Source organism: Rutidosis leptorrhynchoides, chromosome 7, assembly GCF_046630445.1.
Source record: "Rutidosis leptorrhynchoides isolate AG116_Rl617_1_P2 chromosome 7, CSIRO_AGI_Rlap_v1, whole genome shotgun sequence".
Classification (NCBI taxonomy): domain Eukaryota; kingdom Viridiplantae; phylum Streptophyta; class Magnoliopsida; order Asterales; family Asteraceae; genus Rutidosis; species Rutidosis leptorrhynchoides.
This window is the reverse complement of record NC_092339.1, coordinates 18,576,649-18,600,285: the sequence shown is the minus strand read 5'-3', so window position 1 is coordinate 18,600,285 and position 23,637 is coordinate 18,576,649. Positions and strand designations below refer to the sequence as shown.

Below are 23,637 nucleotides of genomic sequence, written 5' to 3'. Positions count from 1 at the left end.
AAGCTATGGAGACACTTCCATCAAAAATATTGATGTGATCTCTCAGTTAATCCATATTGTTAATACTTAGCAATGATAAGTCACCTTGCTTACATATATTAATGTGAAGCTCATGCAGCTGGTTTATGTTGTAATTCAAGGATTTTAGTTGGACTATGCCGGAAGTAGACGTGACGGGCTCAACAGGTAGCATCAGAGGTAGATGGGCTCGACACGTGAGCTGAAGACCATTCCAAGATGCTAAAGCTAATGTTAAATGGTCTTTTAAAGCATTTTTCTTTTTTCAAATGAACTTAACTATTAACCATAACGTAACAATTTTTTTTTTTACATTTTTAAATGTAACATTAAAGAGATCTATTAGAAAATCAGAAAAAGGTACTTATTTTTAAAATAAAGATTGGTTGGAGTTCTTCTATTACTAGAAGGAACTCTCCAAAAATAGGCGTATGCCAGTGACTATAACGAGCACACGGTATTCTTTAGTAAAAAGCGAAAGAATAGTTCGCTTTGTGCTCACTTTATGGCTTCGTAGATTTTGACAGTCTCGCCTGCTTGTCCTTTATAACCGACATCATTCCATGTGTTTTCTTTAACTAGTCCACGTGGGATGAACTTCATCTACACCAACTCCTTTTCATTTTTCCTATATACTGCACATATATCCATATCTATACGTGTCTGTGGTAGTCGGATGTTGACAATACTCTGCCCATAACCTGTAACCATGATCAAAGTTCTGTGTTCAAGTGCACTGACAACATGCTTCTGTTACACATTAATTTTCGTTATTGATCAACTACTTGATTTCTTCATAATCTAAATTCAATGATTGTTGGAAACTATACATTACAACACGAATCCAGTTGTGTCACATGCACCAACCGATTGTCATGTGGCTCTGCCACTGACTTTGTAGAGGAAGTATTAAATGTTATCTTTTGTGTAGCATCTTGAGTATTTATTTGGTTTTGTTTGATCAAAACAACTCGAAATATTTAGTACCTCACACGTCAGATTTGTTTTCATCATATTATAGATAGATAGATTTTAGAGTTCCTAAAATCTACAAAGAACAACTAAATAGTAAGAAATTAAAATAAAAAATACTCCTATTTATTTATGCTTGTAATAAAAGTTAACTTTGTAAACTTTGATAATGCGAGGGTAAGTTTTGTCACTTTTTCAATCTACGGGAGAAGCTTCAATAAGCAGCCCTTTTTACAAACATGGGATCATCGTCTCCGCCGTCTCACCCACACCCCTAGCAATTTCATCACCGGCAGCTCCACCGTCTCTACTGGTTAGTTTTCCGGCCACTCACTCACTCACACACATATATACGTACACTTGAATGTATCTGTATTATTATCAATCGTAATTTTATTTCTACTTAGGGTTTCACTTGCGGTTATCATTTTCTATAATTTGACCTAATTCACCATTCTATAATTTCATCATCGAATTACCAAATTTAATGAATAATCATAAATTTTCAAACATTTCAGGTATATTACATATTGTTATTGTAGTTAAGCATAATGACAAAGCTCAGGAAGCTCAATCGCCCTACCGGACATCGAATATCGATGCTCAGGTTCGAAATGGTTGATTTGTATGAAATTCATTGTAGGCATAATACACAGATGTATCATTATCATTATCATTACAGTATTAAAGAGTATTTTGCTTGTGCAGGACCATGGTGTCTCAGTTGGTGAAGCATGAACGTATAGAAACTACTGTTGCTAAGGTATAATAGCTTATTGATTTGTATCTACTGTGTAGTATTTCATTGCTTTTATTAAATTTGCTTCAAATCAAATTCATGTAAATAGTTTATAGACTATAGATCATCATGTTTGTTTTATTTATCGTATGTTATGTAGCGTAAATAGCTAGTTACTACCTCTTTCTGACCTTTAAATGGAAATTACGGTACCTTGTTAATCTTAAATGTATACTTTCTCGATACTCACAAGTTGAACTGACTGGAGTTGCAAAGCGTGCTTATATGTATATTGCTTGTTTGTTAAATTTATGATTATATTTCTTATTATTTACCTGTAATTGTTATTGTTATAGGCTAAAGAAGTTCGTCGACTTGCTGATAACATGGTGCAGCTTGGAAAAGAGGTGTGTATAGTCTGCAACTATCTTTTGATATAATCTTTTCATTCTCTTTCATGAAATTACAGAGTTCTCATTTATGGGAAATGTTGCTAGATTGCTTGTTGTTAGCCAAGTTTTTGAAACTTTTGTTATTTACTTATCTACCAAAGTAGTGTGAACAATATTCATGTATTTTTTGTTAATTATATCTGTCGTATATGTTTTACAGGGTACTCTTTGTGCTGCAAGGCGTGCTGCTGCCTTTGTGCGAGGGGATGATGTTATTCACAAACTATTTACTGAGTTGGCTTACCGATATAAGTGAACATCAAACCTTAACTTTTGTCCTAAATTTCATTTAATATCAACTCTGGAGTATTATATAAAATAATATTTTAACTTTGCAGAGATAGGGCTGGAGGATATACGAGAGTGCTTCGAACTCGTATTAGAGTTGGTGATGCTGCACCAATGGCATATATCGAGTATGATTTTCAATTATTTGGCTCAAAGTTATTTTTTGGCAGTTTTTACGCTCTTTACGTTTTCAATAGTTCAGAAGTGTTGATAACAGATTGCTTCCTTGGTTTGAAAAATCATTAGGAGAGTGATTAGATGTGGCAAAATGAGCCAGCAAGTCCGGTTGAACTAGAAACGCGTGTAAAATATTTCCTTTTTTCTATAAATAGTTAAAGTTACTGTGTTGATATGAATGTGAAATATGTTTTTTCATCAATAACCCAAGTTTTCTTGTATTAATGATTTAGGAGATTCTATGATAAAATATACTTTGAATAGCTTTTGACAATTCGACCTGTTTGAGCCATTTTACCATGTTTAAAGATATATTCGTTATTGGTATTAGCATTCTGTCCTAAGTAGAAATCAAACATTCTCCCAAAATGACCTGTTCATAAGTCAACAGGTAGAAATTTCCACCTCTATTGTACTTGTTCATTACCGAGGTAAATGCAACATTTCGATAATTGCCAGATTAAACTGTGAATATTAGTCTGACATCCGAAGATACCTCACAATAATGGAAAAACGGGTATTCAGTGGGCTCACAACATTGTCAATATTATAGGTTATAATCCCTACAGATTTATAATACTTATATATCATTTAATGATTATCTGATTGTGAAATGTATATCCACCAACAGGTTCATAGACAGAGAAAACGAGCTTAGACAGTCGAAACCCCCGGCCCCACAGCCAGATCAAAGGCCACCATTGGATCCTTGGACAAGATCTCAGCTTAGTAGGAGTTTTGCATCCCCTAAAGAAGTCAAGAGCTCAGAAGCAGAGGAGTGAAACTTATTCTCACTTGAATCATAAGTATTAGAAACAACGACAACATTGGCGTTTAATGCTCCTACTAGCACAATATTATAAGTTTGTCACAACATTTTATGGCACTAAAATGCTTCATTTTTGTATTTGCAAAGAAGTTTCATGTTAGAAACTGGACTCTAGAGTGATCATAAAGTTGAATTTGAAATGCCTAGCACTCATTTCATATAAATGTCGTTCCACTGTTTGGTCTTGGTCAAAACTAGTTGAAACTGAACAAACCTTTTTTTTGAAACTGAAACCCTTTATAAGTGATTTACATCCGAAGCTAAATCAGGGATTATATTCATAAATTTTCAAAATAATTACATCAACAACATATTCCAAAATCCATCAGCAAAAGAACATATATAATACAAAAGGTGCACCAATACTTGCTACAGATACAAGTGGTACTTATTTTTGCTAAAAAAACATTGGGCATACAGGAGATAATGTATTTAAGCTAACGTAGTAAGCATCACAATCCCAAATACGTTTTATGTAATAAATGCATATCGTTCTTTGCTCTCTTTAAGATACAAGATCATTCTTTGCAGCAGCAGCAGGAGTACCACCAGTAGTTGGCCTAAAGATGTAACCAAAAGTAAGTCAGAAAATTCTTTGACTTTCATTGACTAAATTCTAGAAAAATATGATTCAGAATGTGTTTCGTAAGAGTAGATCTTACAGCCCAACAAAAACTTTGAAAGCGTCATAGATACCCCATTGTAATCCTGTAAGAGTTCCAATCATAAAAATACGTAGAGGCAGACCACGAGTGCTCAGACCCCACAAACCTAGCTTGTTGACAGCCTGCAATACGGGTGTCAAACATGTTGGGTCAAAATGGGTGTTAGTACGGATTGAAACGGGTTTGGTTGACCCAAACACTCTTTTTAGTGTATTTATCTTGATATCCGAGTAAAATACTTATAGTGATTTAATTTATTTAAATTAGAAACATAACAGTTTAACTAGTTTTCTTTTCAGTTCAGCTCATTTCATTATACCCCTTTGACCCATTTAAGATCAGACATAACTGGAATGACCCACTCACACTTAAAAATGGATCTTTTAATCACTATTGTCAGAAATACAGTAATGATCAACATGAATATACTTACATCTCCAACAGTTGCACCCGGCGCGTTGTTGAGGAAGGACACCAAATTATCAGCCGGATGAGAAACAACGGCACAGAATATTCCCGCCACGTAACCGCCAGCAAAGCTCACTCCAAGCTGAAAATTTTTGCTACATTTCTCTTTCGGTGTTGGAATGATATGCGTGTACGTCATCTCCACTATTGTCTCAAAAGATGCAAACTGCATCATGGTATCTGAAAATTAAAGTATTCCTTAGCAACTTATACTTTTCAACACTTGCTACATACGCCAATCACAAAATTAAACAATTGTTAACTCACATGGAATTTGTCGTCCCCATAGAGGAGTTAAGCCCTTGTATAGCCTGCGTGATACTATATATTGTTAGAAAACAGGGTATGAAATTAATAATCCGATTGGTTCTTGAATCGTGAAATATTTCTCAACTAAGTATTCGACCCTACAAGCCCTGGATTCATCTCAATTGGGATAAGACAAGAACAATGATTTGAATATAGGCTTGATGATTCAAATCCGGAATATAAAGAAAATGTGTTTTTTTTAAGAATGAAAGCAACAACATTAGGGCAAAGCTGTTAAAGTCGGTTGCAATATGAAAGGGTGTAACCCTTCGTTTTGGCGGGAAAACCCATTAATCCAAACAATGTGACTTTTCGCAGGGAAAATCTATTGAAAGCATTTCTTAAGTGTACTTTATAGTACCAAAAGTATTTAGGAGCGGCTTCCCCTCGACCCCCGCCCGCTCACTTGGGAACGTGACCCCAACCAGGGGCGCTGCCCATTGGACCTTGCAAGGGCATGCCCCTTTAACTTCGCAAGGGGGCGCGACCCCCTTGACCCCGCCTATTTCCAGTACAGTATCTAGTAAAACTCTTACGGGCGTGCATTTCACACTCTGCAAACCCGTTAATGAGTATTAGTAGATAACTCTCGCTCTCAAGTAAATCGCAATTACCTAAAATGATTGTTAGATGACACTAAAATCACCGACGTGTGTAAGAATTTAAGAGAAAAAGGCAATTATTTTATATCATATCCATGTTACACGATATAGTGGTGATACCCTGCAACGCCTTCAGCTTTGATAATCTTCGGAAGGCCATCTGACAAACCCTTGGCAAATCCAGGTTGTGTTTGGACACGAACCTTAACCGCCTCAAAAGGACAAAGTGCGACATCAGCGATGATTTCTGCTGATGCAGAACCAGCAAGGTAAATCAAAGTTTTATACTTAGTTGCATACTCGAGGACCAACAATATCAGAGAACTTTTTCTTGAAATACTCGTAGAAACCTAACTTTGAGGCCCCTTGTACGCTATAACCAAATAAGGTTGGCGCCCAACCTTTATAGAATCCTTTTATTCCTTGCTCCTTTAGCAATACACCAAAACCTGAAGAAATGCTTTTGTACTTTGCAGGATCAATCTGCAAAATGCATATATACATACATATATAATACAGTAAGAATAGGAGTCCTTATGTGTTCAACATTCTTGCTTGTAACAGAGAGGTGTATTGATGTTATTTTGATTGATAACATTGGAATTTGTAGAAAACCAGAATGCAGTTTACAAAATGCAGTGAAAATATATTTACAGATCAGAGTAAGAGCATACACAATGATAAAAATTGATGAAAGCTTTCTTGTAAGCCACGTCTTTTTTTTTCTTATAAAAAAAAAACTTTGTACTCTAATGAGGCTAAGGATTAATTTTTTTTCTCTCTCCATTTACACAGCTCCACCGTCTTCCTATTATTTTCCGGTAACCAATCCCTATTATTTCTTCTTCTCCGTTCTTCAATTAATTCGTTAATTCACACAAGCGTGAGTGCTATACATACATATATACATATAATTTTAGATCTACAGGCGTGATTTCTTTTTTTAGATCTACAGGTATTATTGAATTATTATATTGAAAGTTGCTCCTCTCTCCTTTCCTCCGGCCACCGGCATCTAGCCGGTGGTCTTGATTAACCCCTGTCTCGCCGATTTTATGTTTTCTTCTGTCTTGATCCGGCAAACGGCGTGATGGGTGGCAAGAACAAGAAGAAAATTCCGGCGACGACGCCGGGTAGGGTTTTGCGCAATCGGAAAATTAGGGAAGCTCTTGATGAGCTTTCGAAGGAAAGGGATCCAAAGGTAGGTGAATCTAAGGAGGGAGAGGGTTCAGACTCCTGGTCACAGGAGGATACCATTGAAACACAGGAGGTCGATTCTGTTCATGAGGGCAAGGACACTAATGATCGTATGCAAGATAAGGAGGACCATAATAGTGTCCATGCTGCAACCGAATCATCTGAAGGGGAGACGGAGCTTAAGGTTGATGATGAAGTAAAGGATGTCACTCCCGTACAGGAAGGGACAAAGAACCTGCATAAGGGTGATGTGCACGTAGATTGTGATGAGCGAGGGGTGCCAGCAGTTACTACAAATGTTCCTCCATCACATTTGGACATGGCTAATGGGAATGATGATACTAAGGTGGAGGAGCAAGGGGTACCATCTGTGACAACAAATGTTCCTTCATCATACTTAGACATGGCTTATGGAGAAGAGGCAAAACGAAAAGTAAATTTTCGTTACATAGAACCTGTAGTAAGTGATGGTGATGTCGATGTGATACTACCATTGTCTTCTGTCCAAGAGGCTGTTAAAAGGTATGAGAATACTCTATATGGTTACTTTTTGGGTAAACGAGTTGCTTTTCCTGTTGTCCAAAATTATGTGTTAAATGCTTGGAAGAAATTTGGAATCGAACGCATAATGATGAATTCTAAGGGATTCTATTTTTTCAAGTTTATGACAAAAAAAGGGATGATTGATGTGCTAGAAAGTGGTCCATGGACCATTAGAACTATTCCCATAATTCTTAACAAGTGGACTCCTGATGTCTCATTAACGAAAGAGGAATTGAATAAGGTCCCGATTTGGGTCAAGCTTTATGATGTGCCTTTAACAGGGTTCACAGAAGATGGATTGAGTAGGATTGCTTCAACGATAGGACGTCCTATGATGTTGGATAGTTACACGTGCACTATGTGTTCTGAGGCGTGGGGGCGTCCTAATTATGCTAGAGCTCTTATTGAGGTGTCTGCAAATTCGGCTTTGAAAGAAAATATTAAGGTTGCTACACCTGATGAGAATGGTCTTGTGAAGACATGTGATATGGTCAAGGTGGAATATGAATGGAGGCCTCCACGTTGTGATGGCTGTAAGTTGTTTGGGCATATTGACACACAATGCCCGAAGAATGTTGTTCCCAAGGAACCAGAAACTATTGCTGTTCTAGAAGATGGGTTCCAGCAAGTCTATAAACGTAAGAAAAAAGGGGTAAATGCGGGTAATAACAAGGATAAAGGCGAAGGGTTTACGATGGCCAAACAAAAACCAAAGTTGGTTTACAGGCCGGTTTTAAAACCGGGTTTGAAACAACAAACTAATAAGGCAGGCCCAAGTGGTACAAAGAAAGATGATGCTATTGATGGCAAGCAAGTGAAGGTTCAGAATTCATTTGGGCCGTTTAATAATAACCTAGTGGATGAGCTGAGCGATATAGAAACTGACGAAGAGGAAACGGCCACGTTTATGGCTGAGAAAAATACATCTAAGCCTACGGCCCCGATGAAATCGGGTTGGTTGTAGTTGGAAGTCTTCAGTGGTCCATGTCTCGTTCTAGGTGTGTCGTAGGTTTTTATTGTGTTTTGCTAGTCTTGTTGTGTAGGTTCTAGCTTGTTTTGTGGTTGTTTGAGGGGCCGCAAGGCGCGCTTGTGGTCGTTGTTCTTATTTGTATTTGTTATTTTTTGAAATAATATTTACCGGGTAAAACCCATTACCCAAAAAAAATGAGGCTAAGTATACATTACCTATAATTTATGATAACATGTAAGCACATTAGCAAGTTAAGAGAAAACGTTATTGTCCATTGCAATATAGCCTAGTGGTTGAGGTCATGAGTTCACCACACTGAAAACATATCGATTTACCGTTGTTGTGCTTTTAAAATATACGTTTGAGTAAGTACTCCAGTTACCCTCCCCTTACCTGAATAGTTTGGACATAAAAAAATCTTATCCGTTTACCGTTGTTGTGCTTTTAAAATATACGTTTGAGTAAGTACTCCCCTTACCCAAATAGTCTGGACATGGAAAATCTTATCCGGTTACTGTTGTTGTGCTTTTAAAATGATTAGTCTAGGCCGGTTCTTATAATTTTCATTTATATATTTATATATATACAAAAATATCTTGTACATTTGAATAACCGCCACCAAAAATATATATTAACCACTGTATACAATACACTTGTGCATGTTAACGACATTCTTACGAAACCGTTGTTAGAAAATTGTTTATTAGTATTTTGAATAAAACATGTATTGAGATTAACTAACGAACCTGCATGTTACATTTAACAACATCAAGTGGAGTAACAGCCGTATGAGTGATCCCACAAGCCAAAGAACCACCCACCGTACACGCCGCATAATACGCGGGCGAAAACATTTCAATCTTACCGGGTTCACTCGGAGCCTGCACAACAAAACCTCTTTTCTCAACAGACCTTGTTTCCGAATCTAAAAGCGGCAATAAATCAAACAAAATCCGCTTATTCGGCATCAAATGCTCGACGTTGAATCCATTTTTTTATCGAAGAAGAGTATAGAAAGCTTGGAATCATCGATTTCGGTGAGCTCTCCATGATTTCCGTCATTGATTTGTTTCAATTTGCTTCAATGATTTTAATTTGGTGAGATTGACTTTTGTAAAAGTTTTGGCGGACTTTGAATCGAACTTGTGCATGTATGTAGGTTTTTGATTACCTTTTACCCCTGAATTTGTATTTAATTACATGTGGTGTGATACAGATTAGTGGCAATTGAAGGGCATTGTGGTAAATTAAAGGTTGGAAAATTATAAAGAAACACACAATATCAGCAACCAAGAACCAACCGTTAGACTGGAACTTTAGATTATTATTATTAAATACACAATTTGTAATTTGTGTATTTACTTACTAAGATGGTGTAATATTTTTGAAAGGTAGTAGAACTTTCTGTTTTCTAACTTGCTTAACAAGTGTCAAATTGGGTGGTCAACACGTCTGTTTGACTAATATAACTAATTCAAATATGGTGAAATTTATAGGAGTATTAATATGTTGAAAATAATATAAATAAACATTAATATCGAAATGAACATCAAAGGTTTCGTGGTGTAGTTGGTTATCACGTCAGTCTAACACACTGAAGGTCTCCGGTTCGAACCCGGGCGAAGCCAGTAACAATAGTTCAGCATTTTATACTACTAGTTATTTTTTGTCCAATCTAAACTTTAGATGAATTGAATTTTTTTGTCCAATCTAAACTTTAGATGAATTGAATTTCTATTGTTATCAACTTATCATTGTAGAGTTTCATTCGTTACCTAAATATCATATGATAAAATCGTTTAACATTGTTTATTTGGAGTAGTACTTATAATCAGAACAAGATCATGTAATTTGGTAGGCTTACTTTTGCTGTATCCTTCATGACGTGGCTTTTTCGAAAAAATAATTACACTAAAATAAGTTTTTTTTTTTTTTTTTTTTTTTTTTTTTTTTTTTTTTTTTTTTTTTAGTCTTTACCCTCCTATTTTTTTTTTTTTTTTTTTTTTTAGTCTTTACCCTCCTAGCACTAATTTACCCCCTCTGTAGTCGGGTTCAAGTTTCGCCACTGTGTATAAAGGTGACTCTCATGCCGACAAGGGCATAGTCAACCACATGAGCATATATTGGGGCGTGCAAGGGTGCAATGGCACATGGCCCAATATCCAAAAGGGTCCGAAAAATATAGCCCAACATTACATACCTAGGTTCATATGATTTGATATTATGTATTCTACAACTGTTAATTTGATTAATAATGCTAGTACTTACGACGTTTTTTTAGTGTTATTGAGCTTATTATTATTATTATTATTATTATTATTATTATTATTATATATGAAAAAATTTCATATATAAAAGGCCTACTTTTATTTATTGAACATGGCTCATAAAAGTGTGGTCAACCAAGCAGTAACGAATCTAGGATCAAAAACTCAAAGGGCTCTCAGATGTTGTCCATTTCATTTGGAAAATGTAGCGACACAATTGCTAGAACCTATATAACTAATCAAACAACCATGAACCATGGCCGGTGAGATGATCAACTTCATTTCTTCTAATAACTAGCTATATAGTTATATGGACTCTTTTGCACTTCCATGTATATAGCATACAAATGATTTCTTTATAAAGTTTGGCTTTCACATTTTACACTGTTTTTCACTTCAAAGCCAAATCAGGGATTAAATTCATGAATTTTCAAAACAATCTCATCAACAACATATTCCAAAATCCATCAGCAAAAGAATATCTGAAATACAAAAGGTGCACTAATACTTGCTACAGTTACAAATGGTGCTTATTTTCCAAAATCCTAAATATTTTTTACGTAATGAATGTAGATCGTTCTTTGCTCTCTTTAAGATACAAGATCGCTTTATATCGGCGAGCCTAGTTGTTTACTTTGCAGCAGCAGGAGGAGCACCACCAGTAGTTGGCCTAAAGACGTAACCGAAATTAAGTCAGCAAAATCTTTGACTTTCATTGACTAAATTTTAATAAAATATAGATTCGGAATGTGATTTGTAAGAGTAGATTACTTACAGCCCAACAAAAACTTTGAAAGCGTCATAGATACCCCATTGTACTCCTGTAAGAGTTCCAACCATAAAGATACGTAGAGGCAGACCACGAGTGCTGAGACCCCACAAACCTAGCTTGTTGACAGCCTGCAATACAAGTGTCATACATGTTGTGAATCTTACATGTAAACAGGGCAGATGTTTATGAGTAGCCGTTAAAGATGTTCTGTAGGGTCAAATTGGGTTGGAACGGGTTGGGTTGACCCAAACACTCTTTTTAGTATTTTTACCTTAATATCTGAGCAAAATACTTTTAGGAAATTTAATTAATGAATAATAATTAGGAACATAACTAGTTTGAACCAATTTGACAAGTTTTCTTTTCACTTTATTTCATTATGCCTCTTTGACCCATTTGAGATCAGACATGACCCAAACACAGTTAAATGGATAAAGATTGCCAACTCTAATAATCACCATTGTTGATATGTTGGAAATACAGTAATGATCAACATGAATATACTTACATCTCCAACGGTAGCTCCCGGCGCGTTGTTAAGGAAAGACACCAAATTATCAGCCGGATGAGAAACAACGGCACAGAATATATTAGTTCACAGTAATTCAACTATGAACTCCAGACTCTTAATTTCACACAAACAATAGGAATTAAAGTGCAGAAAATTAAGAGAACACGAATTAGAAGAAAACCAATAATATATTAAGCACAATCGTGTTTTTGATATGTATGAAAACTGCAAACATAAACGTGTATTTATACTAGAAGAACCAAATCTTCCAGATTTGGTTTCTTAACAAACTACTCTACAAAATAGGAAAAGATATACAAGGATCAAAGCTAAACTTAAGGAGATTAATTCTGGAAGATAAACACAAAAACGCATCATCATATATCTTCTAAATATAAAAGAGATCTTCCAGAATCTTCAAATGGCTTTATCAACAAGAAATCATTCGGCAGTTGACTTTTGAAAACTTCAGACTCTAACATCATCTGCTCCTCAGACTCTAACATCATCAGACTCTAAAATCTGCAAAATACTTTGACTCATCAGATTAACTTTCCCAACAATCTCCCCCTATCTGATGATGTCAAAACAATTCAAGCTACTAACCCATCAACTTCTTGACCTCTCTTTCAATCAGCTTGCACTTATGCTTCATGTGTGAGATCTTCTTCATCATACTGATCTTGCTGTACAAGTGCATTAACAACTTTCTTCGAAAAGGTAAGGTCTGCAGAGATTCACACCTTGTCATCAAACTTAATAGCAGCTCAATATTAGCATCCTCAAACTGATCCACTCTAATCAACATTCTCCTTCCATTAGAAGTTTTAACCAGCAATGCATCCAAATACTCAACATAAAAATCATCTATAAACTCCATATGTTCAGGAACAGCATATGTATCAACTATCCTCTTGACCCTTCTTTCTTTCTTTCTCAAATTAAAGGCTTCACAGAAAACTTCATAATCCTTCAAACTAATAAACCCTTCTTCAAACACCAGATGCACAAACATAAAAATCCTCTTAAACACCTCACTTAAAATCACCCTGTCACCTTCACAACCTCTCAAACCAAATGCAATTCCTCTCCATTCACAAAATCCTAACCTCAATATTTGATTCAACTTCACCCTTAATCTTTTATCAGAAGCATGAGATAAAGTCAGAAACAAACACACTCCATCATACTCAGTCCTATCAATTTCAACCTTCAACACTTCTCCTTCATACCTTCTAAATCTAAACCTTTTATTCAACTTAGCTCTCAGATCATTCAAGACCGCAGGATTTTCAGAAATATCACCAGCAGATTCTGCAATCATCTCACCAACAGCTGCAACATTTTTACCCTTATCCTTAACACTACCAGCAACAATTTCATCACCAACAGTAACATTCTCAACCACATTTTCTGAAACCACAACCTCATCAACAACAATGTGCTCCCCCTCAATTTGATTCTCCCCCTCAACAGCAGCTCTCTTATTCTTATCACCAGCAACCTCTGCATCATCAACTCTCTTTCTTTTCTCCCCCTTTTTGACATCATCCACCTGAAGAGAAGATATGATTTCCCAGATTTCAGCTTGTTGATTTTTTAAAGTAACCAAATCAGAAGCAAACCCTGTAAAACAACTTTCTACCCCATCAACTTTCTTTTCCAATACATCCAACCTGTCATTAAACATCACCACAGAATTTGAATTACCAGCACCACCCTGCAACTCCCCAACCAACCTCCTCACCTCCATCAACTCTGATTTTGAAACAAAATTATTATTAAAGTTTTTAGAAAGATCAGACTGCACAACAGATAGTTTGTCATCAAACTTCTTAGTCAAATTAGTCAAAGCCTTATTCAAGCCAACCAATTCAACTGGTGCCCCAGTCTGACCTGCAGTGTCAATAGATGTGGGTATGGTTGGTATATCCTCATGACTTTCCTGTTGTGAAGAAAAGCAATCCTTGGATAAAGAAGGTGTTGAGGCCTGTACCACACCCTGTGACATGAGTGTGGCATTGGCAGCCTGTGCAAGAGTGTGTAAGGATGACATGCTCTGGAAAGGTAGTGACAGACTTAAGTCTGAGGTAGAAGTAGGTTTGGCCATTTCAGTAGGTTGTTGAATTTGGTTTGATGAGTCCAGGATTGGGACCTCTGTTTGTAAGTTAACTGAGGGGGTTGCATCAGTAACTGTAATGTGGGTATCCAAGTTAACTAACCTATCAGGTTTGGTTAAGGTCAAAGCACTGCTTGCAACAACCTCTAGCAGAGGTGAAGAAACAGTACTAGCACCATCTTGCCTAGTGAATTGTAATGGTGAATTCACAGGTGCTGAATCATCTAAGGGTTCAAGTATGGTGGTATTCTCTGTATGAACTGGTGAGTTCATAAGGTTGTTTGATGAAGATATTTGCTCAGTAGCAGTGGGTGAAGATGGGTTAGATTGAAGTGGTGTTTCTTCAACCATATCTTCAGCCTGCTCTGTTTGATTGACAATATGGGGTGGAGTAATTGGGGGGGTAGAAACTGAATGTTCAGATTCTGTTGAATGTTGTTGACCATTGTTGTGACCTTCTTCAGATTCTGATTGCTCAGATCCTGAAGAAGATGCCCCTTCAGATTCTGATTGCTCAGGATCTGCAGGTTGGTCTGCACGGCCCAAATTGACCCAATGCATCATAGCAGCTGTAAGAGGGACTTCTTGACCATCAACAATGTGCCTATGAAACATTTTGACACTGCATTCAGGTAAATACCTGTACTCATAGACATTAAAAGTTTGCAAACCATTGTACAAAATTGGTGTCATTGCTTGTTCAAACATTAGACTCATAAATCTTATGAATGGCACATTGTGATCTCTTAAAGGTTTTTCAGTAAGCACTAAGAGTTCATTAAAATACAGACGTGCAAAGTCTATATTTCTCCCTGTTACCATGGCATCAAAAATATGAGCCTCAAAATCATTTATTTCAGTTAGACTCCCACATTTAAAACTCAAACTTCTGATTATATTTGACAATAGAAACATCCACCTTGGACTGAACATACTGATTTTGACACTAGAATTGGTTAAGGGCTGACCAACTAGGTTAAAACAATTTCGTACAGCAGATTTTGCTGCTGTTCGAACAAAATTCTCATTAAAAGGAAGGTTTAAAGCAGCCCTTAAATGATTTTCAGTAATTGTTAAGGTGTTGTTACCATTCCTGTAAGTACCAGTAATTGACCTTGCTTCTCTGTTCCCATTACAAGTGTACCAGAACTCAGCCAGCATCTCAGGATACATCACCGTTGTCTTAAAGAAGGCATCCTTCAAAGGATGATTCCTCATAAACAGCATCAATTCCTCATATCCCTCATTAGCAAACCCTTCTGGAATTCTACCACAAGCTACCCTATTGTTCACCGATACCTGTACCTCCTTATTACCTCTAAAATCCTTTGCTCGATGCATCCTTTCAGTTGGTTCCAGAACAAAAGGGATGAATTTCATGTTCGCCATTGTAATCGCAAGAGAATTTCGAAAAACAGATGAGGGTTTTGAGATGATCGACTGATTTGACAAAAAAAATTTAAAATTTAAACCCTATTAAATAATTCTGACACCGCCAAAAATTTTACCATTTACCTCCTCAAAAAGTTACAGTTTTGACCCTTTTATTATAAGAAATAGAATAAAGAAAAATAAACTTACCTAAAACAGAACAAGAAAAAAAACTTTATTTGACTCAAGATAGAAAATAATTTACACAAAATTACATCAAAAATACACCAGAGTCACACCATCTCAGACTCTGAAATAGCATTACCTCATCCAGACTCATTAAAACATCAGACTCCGGAAGAGTCATCACTAGACAACATTTCACTAGATGGATTTAACATTCCAAGTTGTCCAAGAAGATAAAAATGCCTTTCTTCATTAAGTGCCTTAGTAAAAATATCTGCCAATTGATCCTTTGTACCAATATGCTTCAAATACACTTTGCCCTTTTCAACACAATCCCTTATAAAATGATGTCTGATTTCAATATGCTTTGTTCTTGAGTGAAACACTGGATTCTCAGTAATAGCAATTGCACTCTCATTGTCACACATGATTGGAGTGTTGGACAATGTCAACCCAAAATCCAAAAGTTGATGTTGCATCCAAAGTAATTGAGCACAGCAGCTTCCTGCAGCAACATATTCAGCTTCTGCTGTAGACGTAGCAACAGAGTTTTGCTTCTTACTAGACCAGCTAACCAGTTTTCCACCTAACAATTGACATCCACCAGAAGTGCTTTTCCTGTCTAACTTGCAACCTGCATAGTCTGCATCTGTGTAACCAATTAGATCAAACCCTGAGTCTTTGGGATACCAAAGACCCAGGTTAGGGGTACCTTTTAAGTACCTAAAAATCCTTTTCACAGCTTTGTAATGAGACTCCTTAGGGTCAGATTGGTAACGTGCACAAAGACATGTAGCAAACATTATATCAGGTCTACTTGCAGTTAAGTATAACAAAGATCCAATCAAACCTCTATAGGTTGATTGACAAGTGGGTTTACCAGACTCATCCTTATCAAGTTTTTCAGAAATGCTCATTGGTGTTCTTATAGAAGAACAATTTTTGAAACCATATTTGTCTAACATGTTAGCAATATAGTTACTCTGGTTTATAAAAATACCCTCAGAACTTTGTTTTATTTGCAACCCAAGAAAATAGTTTAATGTACACAAATTACTCATTCTATACTCTTTTGACATAATATCAGAAAACCATTTTCCCAAGTTAGGATTAGTAGACCCAAATATAATGTCATCTACATAAATTTGAACAAGTAGCACATCACCTTTGTCCTTTTTGACAAACAAAGTCTTGTCAATAGCTCCTCTGGAAAAATTATTTTCTAGAAGAAATGTTGACAAGGTATCATACCAGGCTCTTGGAGCTTGCTTCAGACCATACAATGCCTTTTTCAATTTGTAAACATGTTTTGGAAATTTCTTACTTACATAACCAGGAGGTTGTTTCACATACACCTCTTCTTGCAAAACTCCATTCAAGAAAGCACTCTTCACATCCATTTGAGATACCTTAATCCCTTTGTGAGCAGCATGAGACAAAAACAATCTGATAGCTTCAATTCTAGCCACAGGAGCAAAAGTCTCATCATAATCTATCCCTTCTTCTTGCCTGTACCCTTGAGCAACCAACCTTGCCTTATTTCTGATAACAATACCATCTTTATCCACCTTGTTCCTGAATACCCATTTTGTGCCAATGATAGTTTTATCATCAGGCTTTGGAACCAATTCCCATACTTCATTCCTTTCAAACTCTGTAAGTTCTTCAGTCATAGCCTCATTCCAGTCATCATCACCTAGTGCCTCATCAATCTTCTTAGGCTCAATAAGTGAAAGAAAACTTGAAAACAAACAGAAATTAGCTATGGCAGATTCAGACACAGCAGCCTGATTAGAAGAACTAGTCTTGGGTAACCCTGTAGTATCCACAACATAATCATCAAGATGCTTTGGATGAACTATGCTTCTTGAAGATCTTCTGATAGGTACAATGGGATCTGAGGTGGTATCTGATGATTGGCCACTCTCTTGATTAACAACAATCTCTTCTTCTTGTGTAGATTCTTCTGTATGAACACCTTCAGCAATAATATTTTTAGAGTCTGACCACTGTTCATCAGACTCAGACTCTGAATCCAGAGTCTGAACAATGTTCTCTGAAATTAACTTAGACATTTCTTCAAGTGCAGAATTCTCAGAATTGGATGATTGATCCATTTCTAAGGAGCTTTCATCAAAAGAAACATTGATAGATTCTTCAATCTTCATTCTCCTCTGATTGTAAACTCTATAAGCTTTAGATACAGAAGAATATCCCATAAAAATACCTTCATCAGACTTTGGCTTCATCTTATCAAGCTGATCTCTTTGATTTAAAATGTAGCACTTACACCCAAAAACTTGAAAATAATGAATAGTAGGCACCTTTTTGTGATATAACTCATAAGGAGTTTTACCATGTTTCTTCACAATCAGTGACCTATTTTGAGTGTAACATGCTGTGTTTACAGCTTCAGCCCAGAACCTTAAAGCTACATTCGATTGACATAGCATAGTTCTAGCTGCTTCAATAAGGGTTCTATTTCTTCTTTCAGCAACTCCATTCTGTTGAGGAGTTCTTACAGCAGAGAAGTTTTGACCAATTCCAGATTCTTCACAAAAATCAATTAAAGTAACATTTTTGAACTCAGTACCATGATCACTTCTTAACTGTTTAACAAGAATACCCTTTTGAACCTGCTCTCTTTTGATCAACCTGATGATTTCTTCAGGAGCATCACTCTTTGCAGCCAAGAAAATAACCCAAGTAAATCTGGAATACTCATCAACAATCACAAGAGTATACCTTTTTCCACCCAAACTACTAGTATTCATTGGACCAAACAGATCCATATGAAGCATGTGAAGTGGATCACAAATGGTAGCCAGGGTTTTTGAAGGAAACTTGGTTTTGGTTTGTTTACCCATAATACAAGCAGAACATGGCTTATCTTTCTTAAAGGGTTGCTGTGGAAGACCTCTCACCAATTTCTTCTTAGACAGCTCATTTATATTCTTAAAATTAAGATGAGAAAGTCTTTTATGCCACAGCCAATTTAGCTCATTTACAGTCTGAGAATACAAACATGTCTCAATACCAGAATTAACAGAATTCAGATCCAATACATACACATTCTGATGTCTCCAGGCCACAAGTGTTGGCCTACCTTTTGGATCATAAATAATACCAGCTTTCTTTCTGATTCTTATTTCACAGTCTTCATCAGCAATTTGACTAACACTTAGCAGATTATGCATCAACCCTTCAACTAAGGCAACTTTCATCAAAGTAACACTACCAGCTTTCACAGTACCATAACCAACTGTCTTTGCAACAGAATTATCACCATATCTCACAGGAGGACCCTTCTCTTCTACAAACTCTACAAGATGTTCTTTGCATCCAGTCATATGTCTTGAGCAGCCACTATCCAGATACCACTTACTACCCTGCTACACAAGACACAAACAACTACACAATTAATTCTTGGAGGGAACCCACTTTTCAGTGGGTTCAATAGGAGAATCTTTTACTCTCCATACAAAAGCTTTGTTACCAATCCAGATCAACTTGTCTTTAACAGATTTCAAAACACTTTCACTTTCACAGACTTTGGGTTTCCAACACTTTTCAATTCTCTTTGGAAGACAACATGTACTCTTAACAGGAGATTTCTCTTTACTTTTGATTACATTATTAAGTTTTGAAATTTCCTTTTTAAGTTTTCGAATAGTCTTAGTCTGTTTGGACTTTGACTTTCTTTTTGACCTTTTAGAATCTGGACTGGTACTAGTAACAGAAGATAAATCAGATATGTCCTTGCAACTTGACTCATGGGTGATAGACTCCTGGTCAGAACATTCACTTTTAATTTTCAAATCTAAACTGTTAGAGTCTGAAGATTTCTCAAGTTCAGACTCTGATTGACTTTTACTTTCTGACCAGTTAGAGTCTGATGGTAACAAAATTTCAGACTCTAAAGGATCTCTGCTCTCAAGTACAATGATGTCTAAAGGCTCAACAGGATCTAATGATTTTACAAAAGCATTTGTCAAAATCTTTTTATCACCATCAAACTTTACAAAAGTATCTGGTAAAATATCAGGTTTAAATCTATTAGGATCAGCTTCCACATTATTGTCTAATATGTAGTTTTCACCTAATATAGCCTTAACATCATCTGGAATTTGTTTGGCAATAGCATCAGAATTCTTTTTAGAAGATACACACCAAGATCTACAAATTGACTCATAATGTTTTGACCTTTTAATTGATCTTCCTAATTCTGTATTTAATCTTTTAGTTTCTTCAGCATATGCCATTTTATAAGTGTCTAATTCAGCCTCACACGATTTTAATCCTTTAATTTCAGCATCTTTTTCCATAATTGACTGTTTAAGATCAAAGATTTGTGTTCTTAACCTATCAATGTCTTCTAAACACCACTTAAAGTCAAGCAACAAGTACTGAAACATTCTCACTTTTTCATTATCAAAATAGTTCACAAAGTTTTGTACCTTATAGGCAGAAATTTTATTACAAGAACTATCCATATCCATCTTCTCAATAGCCTTCAGATCCTCTTCAAAATTACTGGATCCACCAACCATTTCAGTTAAAGCCATAAAACACTTGTCTTCCTCATCATCTGATGATGAATCTTCATCCTCCCATGTTTCAGTATACAAAGCCTTCTCCTGTTCTTTACCCTTTGCCTTCTCAGCTTCATTCTTTAATTTCTTGTACTTCAACTTGTACTTTCTTGCTTTGTCAACAGACTTGTAGGAATCTGAACCTCCTTCAACCTTAGACCAGCAATCAGCAGCTATATGCCCTATCTTACCACACTTGAAACACTTAGCTTTCTTTGGATCAAATGAACTCTTACCTTTACCCTTCTTAAAACCAAACTTTCTTTGCTCAACTCTCTGAGCCAAAAGAGCTATCTGGGCCTCCAGATCATCATCTTCCTCATCTTCTTCAGATTCACTATCATCAGAAGTTTCATCATCCTCAGATTCAACCTTACTAGAGTAACTGGAGAACAACTGTTTGTTCTTCTTTGTAGTAGCCACCAAAGCTGCCTCTGGATCTTTAGCAACCTTCTTAACATTGATCTTGTTCTTCAACTGTGTTTCTTCAAAATTTGATAGAATACCAAACAACTCACTTAGCTCATACCCTTCAATCTTCTCACTTATTACCATAGAAGTAATAACCGATTCAAAGTTTGAAGGTAGTAATTCAATGAACTTTTGACACAAAACTTGTTGTGTCTTTTCTATACCAACACTTTCAAGATCATTTATCAAAACCTGAAACCTTGAGTGGAGATCACTTAAGGATTCTTTAGGCTCAGCAGCAAAGTTTTCATAGCATCTGATCAGATTCTTTCTCTTTTGAGTCTTAACAACTGTGACTCCTTCATAATCATTAAGTAAAAGATCCCACATAGCTTTAGCAGTCTTGGCATGACTAATTTTCCTGAGAATAGGAACAGTGACAGCATTACCAATAATACTTCTTATTTTGCTGTCAAGCTTAAACTTTATAGCTTCTGCTTCTGTCCATCTTTCTCTTGGAGTTGAACGAAAATAAGCAGGTTGTGCAGCAACAGTATCTGATCCAGGAACAGCATCGACCATTTGACCTGGTGTAATGGGTCCTGTGGTAAGGACAGTTTCTGCATCTTCATGAACAGATCCAAGAAACCATAGAACTTTTAGCTTCCATGTTGCAAAGTCTGTGCCATCAAAAATCGGCACACCTTTTCCAGCCATGACTGGAGTAACAATTGTACTGGTAGACATCTTGATTTCTTCAAAGATGAAAAATAGATCGTTTTAAAGATTACCTTTGACGGATTTACACCTTACCCGCTCTGATACCAGTTATTAGTTCACAGTAATTCAACTATGAACTCCAGACTCTTAATTTCACACAAACAATAGGAATTAAAGTGCAGAAAATTAAGAGAACACGAATTAGAAGAAAACCAATAATATATTAAGCACAATCGTGTTTTTGATATGTATGAAAACTGCAAACATAAACGTGTATTTATACTAGAAGAACCAAATCTTCCAGATTTGGTTTCTTAACAAACTACTCTACAAAATAGGAAAAGATATACAAGGATCAAAGCTAAACTTAAGGAGATTAATTCTGGAAGATAAACACAAAAACGCATCATCATATATCTTCTAAATATAAAAGAGATCTTCCAGAATCTTCAAATGGCTTTATCAACAAGAAATCATTCGGCAGTTGACTTTTGAAAACTTCAGACTCTAACATCATCTGCTCCTCAGACTCTAACATCATCAGACTCTAAAATCTGCAAAATACTTTGACTCATCAGATTAACTTTCCCAACAGAATATTCCCGCCACGTAACCACCAGCAAAGCTCACTCCAAGCTGAAAATTTTTGCTACATTTCTCTTTCGGTGTTGGAATAATATGCGCGTACATCATCTCCACAATCGTCTCAAAAGATGCAAACTTCATCATAGTATCTATAATATAAAAAATTAATAAAGTATCCCTTAGCAACTTATACTCCTCTACACTAAAATTCAACAATTATTAACTCACATGGAATTTGTCGTCCCCATAGAGGAGTTAAGCCCTTGTATAACCTGCAAGATAATATTAATATTAATAATAAATAATTATTTAAGAAAAAGGACAGTTATTTCATATCGATGTTAAACGATATAGTGTTCATACCCTGCAACGCCTTCAGCTTTGACGATTTTCGGAAGGCCATCGGACAAACCTTTAGCAAATCCAGGCTGTGTTTGGACACGAACCTTAACCGCCTCAAAAGGACAAAGTGCCACATCAGCGATGATTTCGGCTGATGCAGAACCAGCAAGGTAAATCAAAGTTTTATACTTGGTTGCATACTCAGGGCCAGCAATATCAGAGTATTTTTTCTTGAAATACTCGTAAAAACCGTACTTTGAAGCCCCCTGTACGCTATAACCCAAAAAGGTTGGCGCCCAACCTTTATAAAATCCTTTTATTCCTTGCTCCTTTAACAATACTCCAAAACCTGAAGAAATACTTTTGTACTTTGCAGGATCAATCTACAGAATACATACATACATATGTTATTTTAAAATGATTAGTCCAGAATTTGTTCTTTTAATTATTAGTATCATTTATTTATTTATAAATTTTTAGTAGTATTATTTAGCCTTTTTAGCCCAGTTGTCCCTCTTTATACATCAAATTGCATGCGGCGTTTCTGTTATTTTTTTTGCAACGGTGGTCCCTTAATTTTGCAAATGTTGCTTTGGTGGTCCCTCCGTCTATTTTCCATTAAAATTTCCGTTAAGTGTCATCACATGATTAACATAGGATCTTGTTTTATGACATTTAACTCATCTTAAACGACATCTCATGATGACACTTAACGAACATTTTAACGGAGAATTAGACAGAAGGACCAAGGCAACATTTGTAAAATTAATGGACCACCGGAGCTAAAAAAAATGACAGTCACACGACATTCAATTTGATGTATAAACGAGAGATCACCAGCACAAAAAAAAAAAAAAAAAAAAAAAGTCTAGAATCAAATTAAACGAGTATTGGGATTAAGTAACGAACCTGCATATTACATTTAACAACATCAAGTGGAGTAACAGCCGTATGAGTAATCCCACAAGCCAAAGTACCGCCAATCGTACACGCCGCATAATACGCCGGTGAAAACATCTGAATCTTACCGGGTTCACTCGGAGCCTGTACAACAAAACCTCTTTTTTCAACTGACCTTGTTTCTGAATCTAAAAACGACAATGAATCAAACAAATTTCGATTATTTGCTTCGGCATTGAATCCATTTTTTATCGAAGAAGAGTATAGAAAGCTCGGAATCATCGATTTCCGTGAGCTCTCCATGATTTCTGTTATTGATTTGTTCCAATTTGCTTCAATGATTTTGATTTGGTAAGGTTGACTTTTGTAAATGTTTTGGCGGACTTTGAATCGAACTTGTATGTATATAGGTTTTTTGAATAACTTTTACCCCTGAATCTGTATTTATTTACATGTAGTGTAATAGAAATAAGTGGTTGTTGAAGGGTATTATGGTAAAATAAGGTTGGGAAATGGAAAGAAAACACGTAAATATCAGCAGCCAACCGTTAGACTGGAACTTTGAATTATTGACCTTGACGTAAGCCATGATATGATATGGAGATATGTAATTTGTGTAGTTAATTTATGAT

General features: G+C 36.0%; 2 protein-coding genes, 2 non-coding genes and 1 pseudogene across 5 annotated transcripts; 2 read left to right on the top strand and 3 right to left on the bottom strand.

Moving 5' to 3' along the window:
* Positions 1–410: 410 nt before the first annotated feature.
* On the bottom strand, positions 411–530 carry LOC139860801 (U5 spliceosomal RNA). Its single transcript, XR_011763416.1, has one exon. It is a non-coding gene; the product is annotated as a U5 spliceosomal RNA (small nuclear RNA).
* Positions 531–1,234: 704 nt separating this feature from the next.
* LOC139857752 (uncharacterized) lies at positions 1,235–3,672 on the top strand. Its single transcript, XM_071846592.1, has 7 exons — positions 1,235–1,303; positions 1,509–1,597; positions 1,699–1,753; positions 2,086–2,136; positions 2,342–2,433; positions 2,520–2,597; positions 3,278–3,672. Exons 2-7 carry the CDS (start codon positions 1,542–1,544, stop codon positions 3,426–3,428), a joined length of 483 nt encoding a protein of 160 aa, XP_071702693.1. The 5' UTR covers positions 1,235–1,303; positions 1,509–1,541; the 3' UTR covers positions 3,429–3,672.
* Positions 3,673–3,963: 291 nt separating this feature from the next.
* Positions 3,964–23,366, bottom strand: LOC139857312 (mitochondrial phosphate carrier protein 3, mitochondrial-like). Of its 2 annotated transcripts, XM_071846053.1 has the most exons (8): positions 23,015–23,366; positions 22,127–22,488; positions 21,992–22,035; positions 21,779–21,912; positions 11,777–11,857; positions 11,272–11,396; positions 11,116–11,166; positions 3,964–3,994 (listed from the first exon to the last, which is right to left on the bottom strand). In XM_071846053.1, exons 1-7 carry the CDS (start codon positions 23,306–23,308, stop codon positions 11,127–11,129), a joined length of 1,080 nt encoding a protein of 359 aa, XP_071702154.1. In that variant the 5' UTR covers positions 23,309–23,366; the 3' UTR covers positions 3,964–3,994; positions 11,116–11,126. The 2 variants fall into 2 exon arrangements, with proteins under 2 accessions (XP_071702154.1, XP_071702153.1); XM_071846052.1 differs by lacking the exon at positions 3,964–3,994 and having other exon boundaries at positions 10,938–11,166.
* On the bottom strand, positions 3,981–9,279 carry LOC139858996 (mitochondrial phosphate carrier protein 3, mitochondrial-like; annotated as a pseudogene).
* On the top strand, positions 9,784–9,857 carry TRNAV-AAC (transfer RNA valine (anticodon AAC)). The gene has a single exon. It is a non-coding gene; the product is annotated as a tRNA-Val (tRNA).
* Positions 23,367–23,637: the final 271 nt, after the last annotated feature.

Coding starts and splice junctions, on each gene's coding strand:
- LOC139857752 (XM_071846592.1), top strand. CDS start 1,542: ATGACAAAGCTCAGGAAGCTCAATCGCCCTACCGGACATCGAATATCG. Junction 1,598..1,698: donor CATCGAATATCGATGCTCAG/GTTCGAAATGGT, acceptor TTGCTTGTGCAG/GACCATGGTGTCTCAGTTGG. Junction 1,754..2,085: donor TAGAAACTACTGTTGCTAAG/GTATAATAGCTT, acceptor TTATTGTTATAG/GCTAAAGAAGTTCGTCGACT.
- LOC139857312 (XM_071846053.1), bottom strand. CDS start 23,308: ATGGAGAGCTCACGGAAATCGATGATTCCGAGCTTTCTATACTCTTCT. Junction 22,036..22,126: donor AAAGCTGAAGGCGTTGCAGG/GTATGAACACTA, acceptor ATTATCTTGCAG/GTTATACAAGGGCTTAACTC. Junction 21,913..21,991: donor ATGGGGACGACAAATTCCAT/GTGAGTTAATAA, acceptor TTTATATTATAG/ATACTATGATGAAGTTTGCA.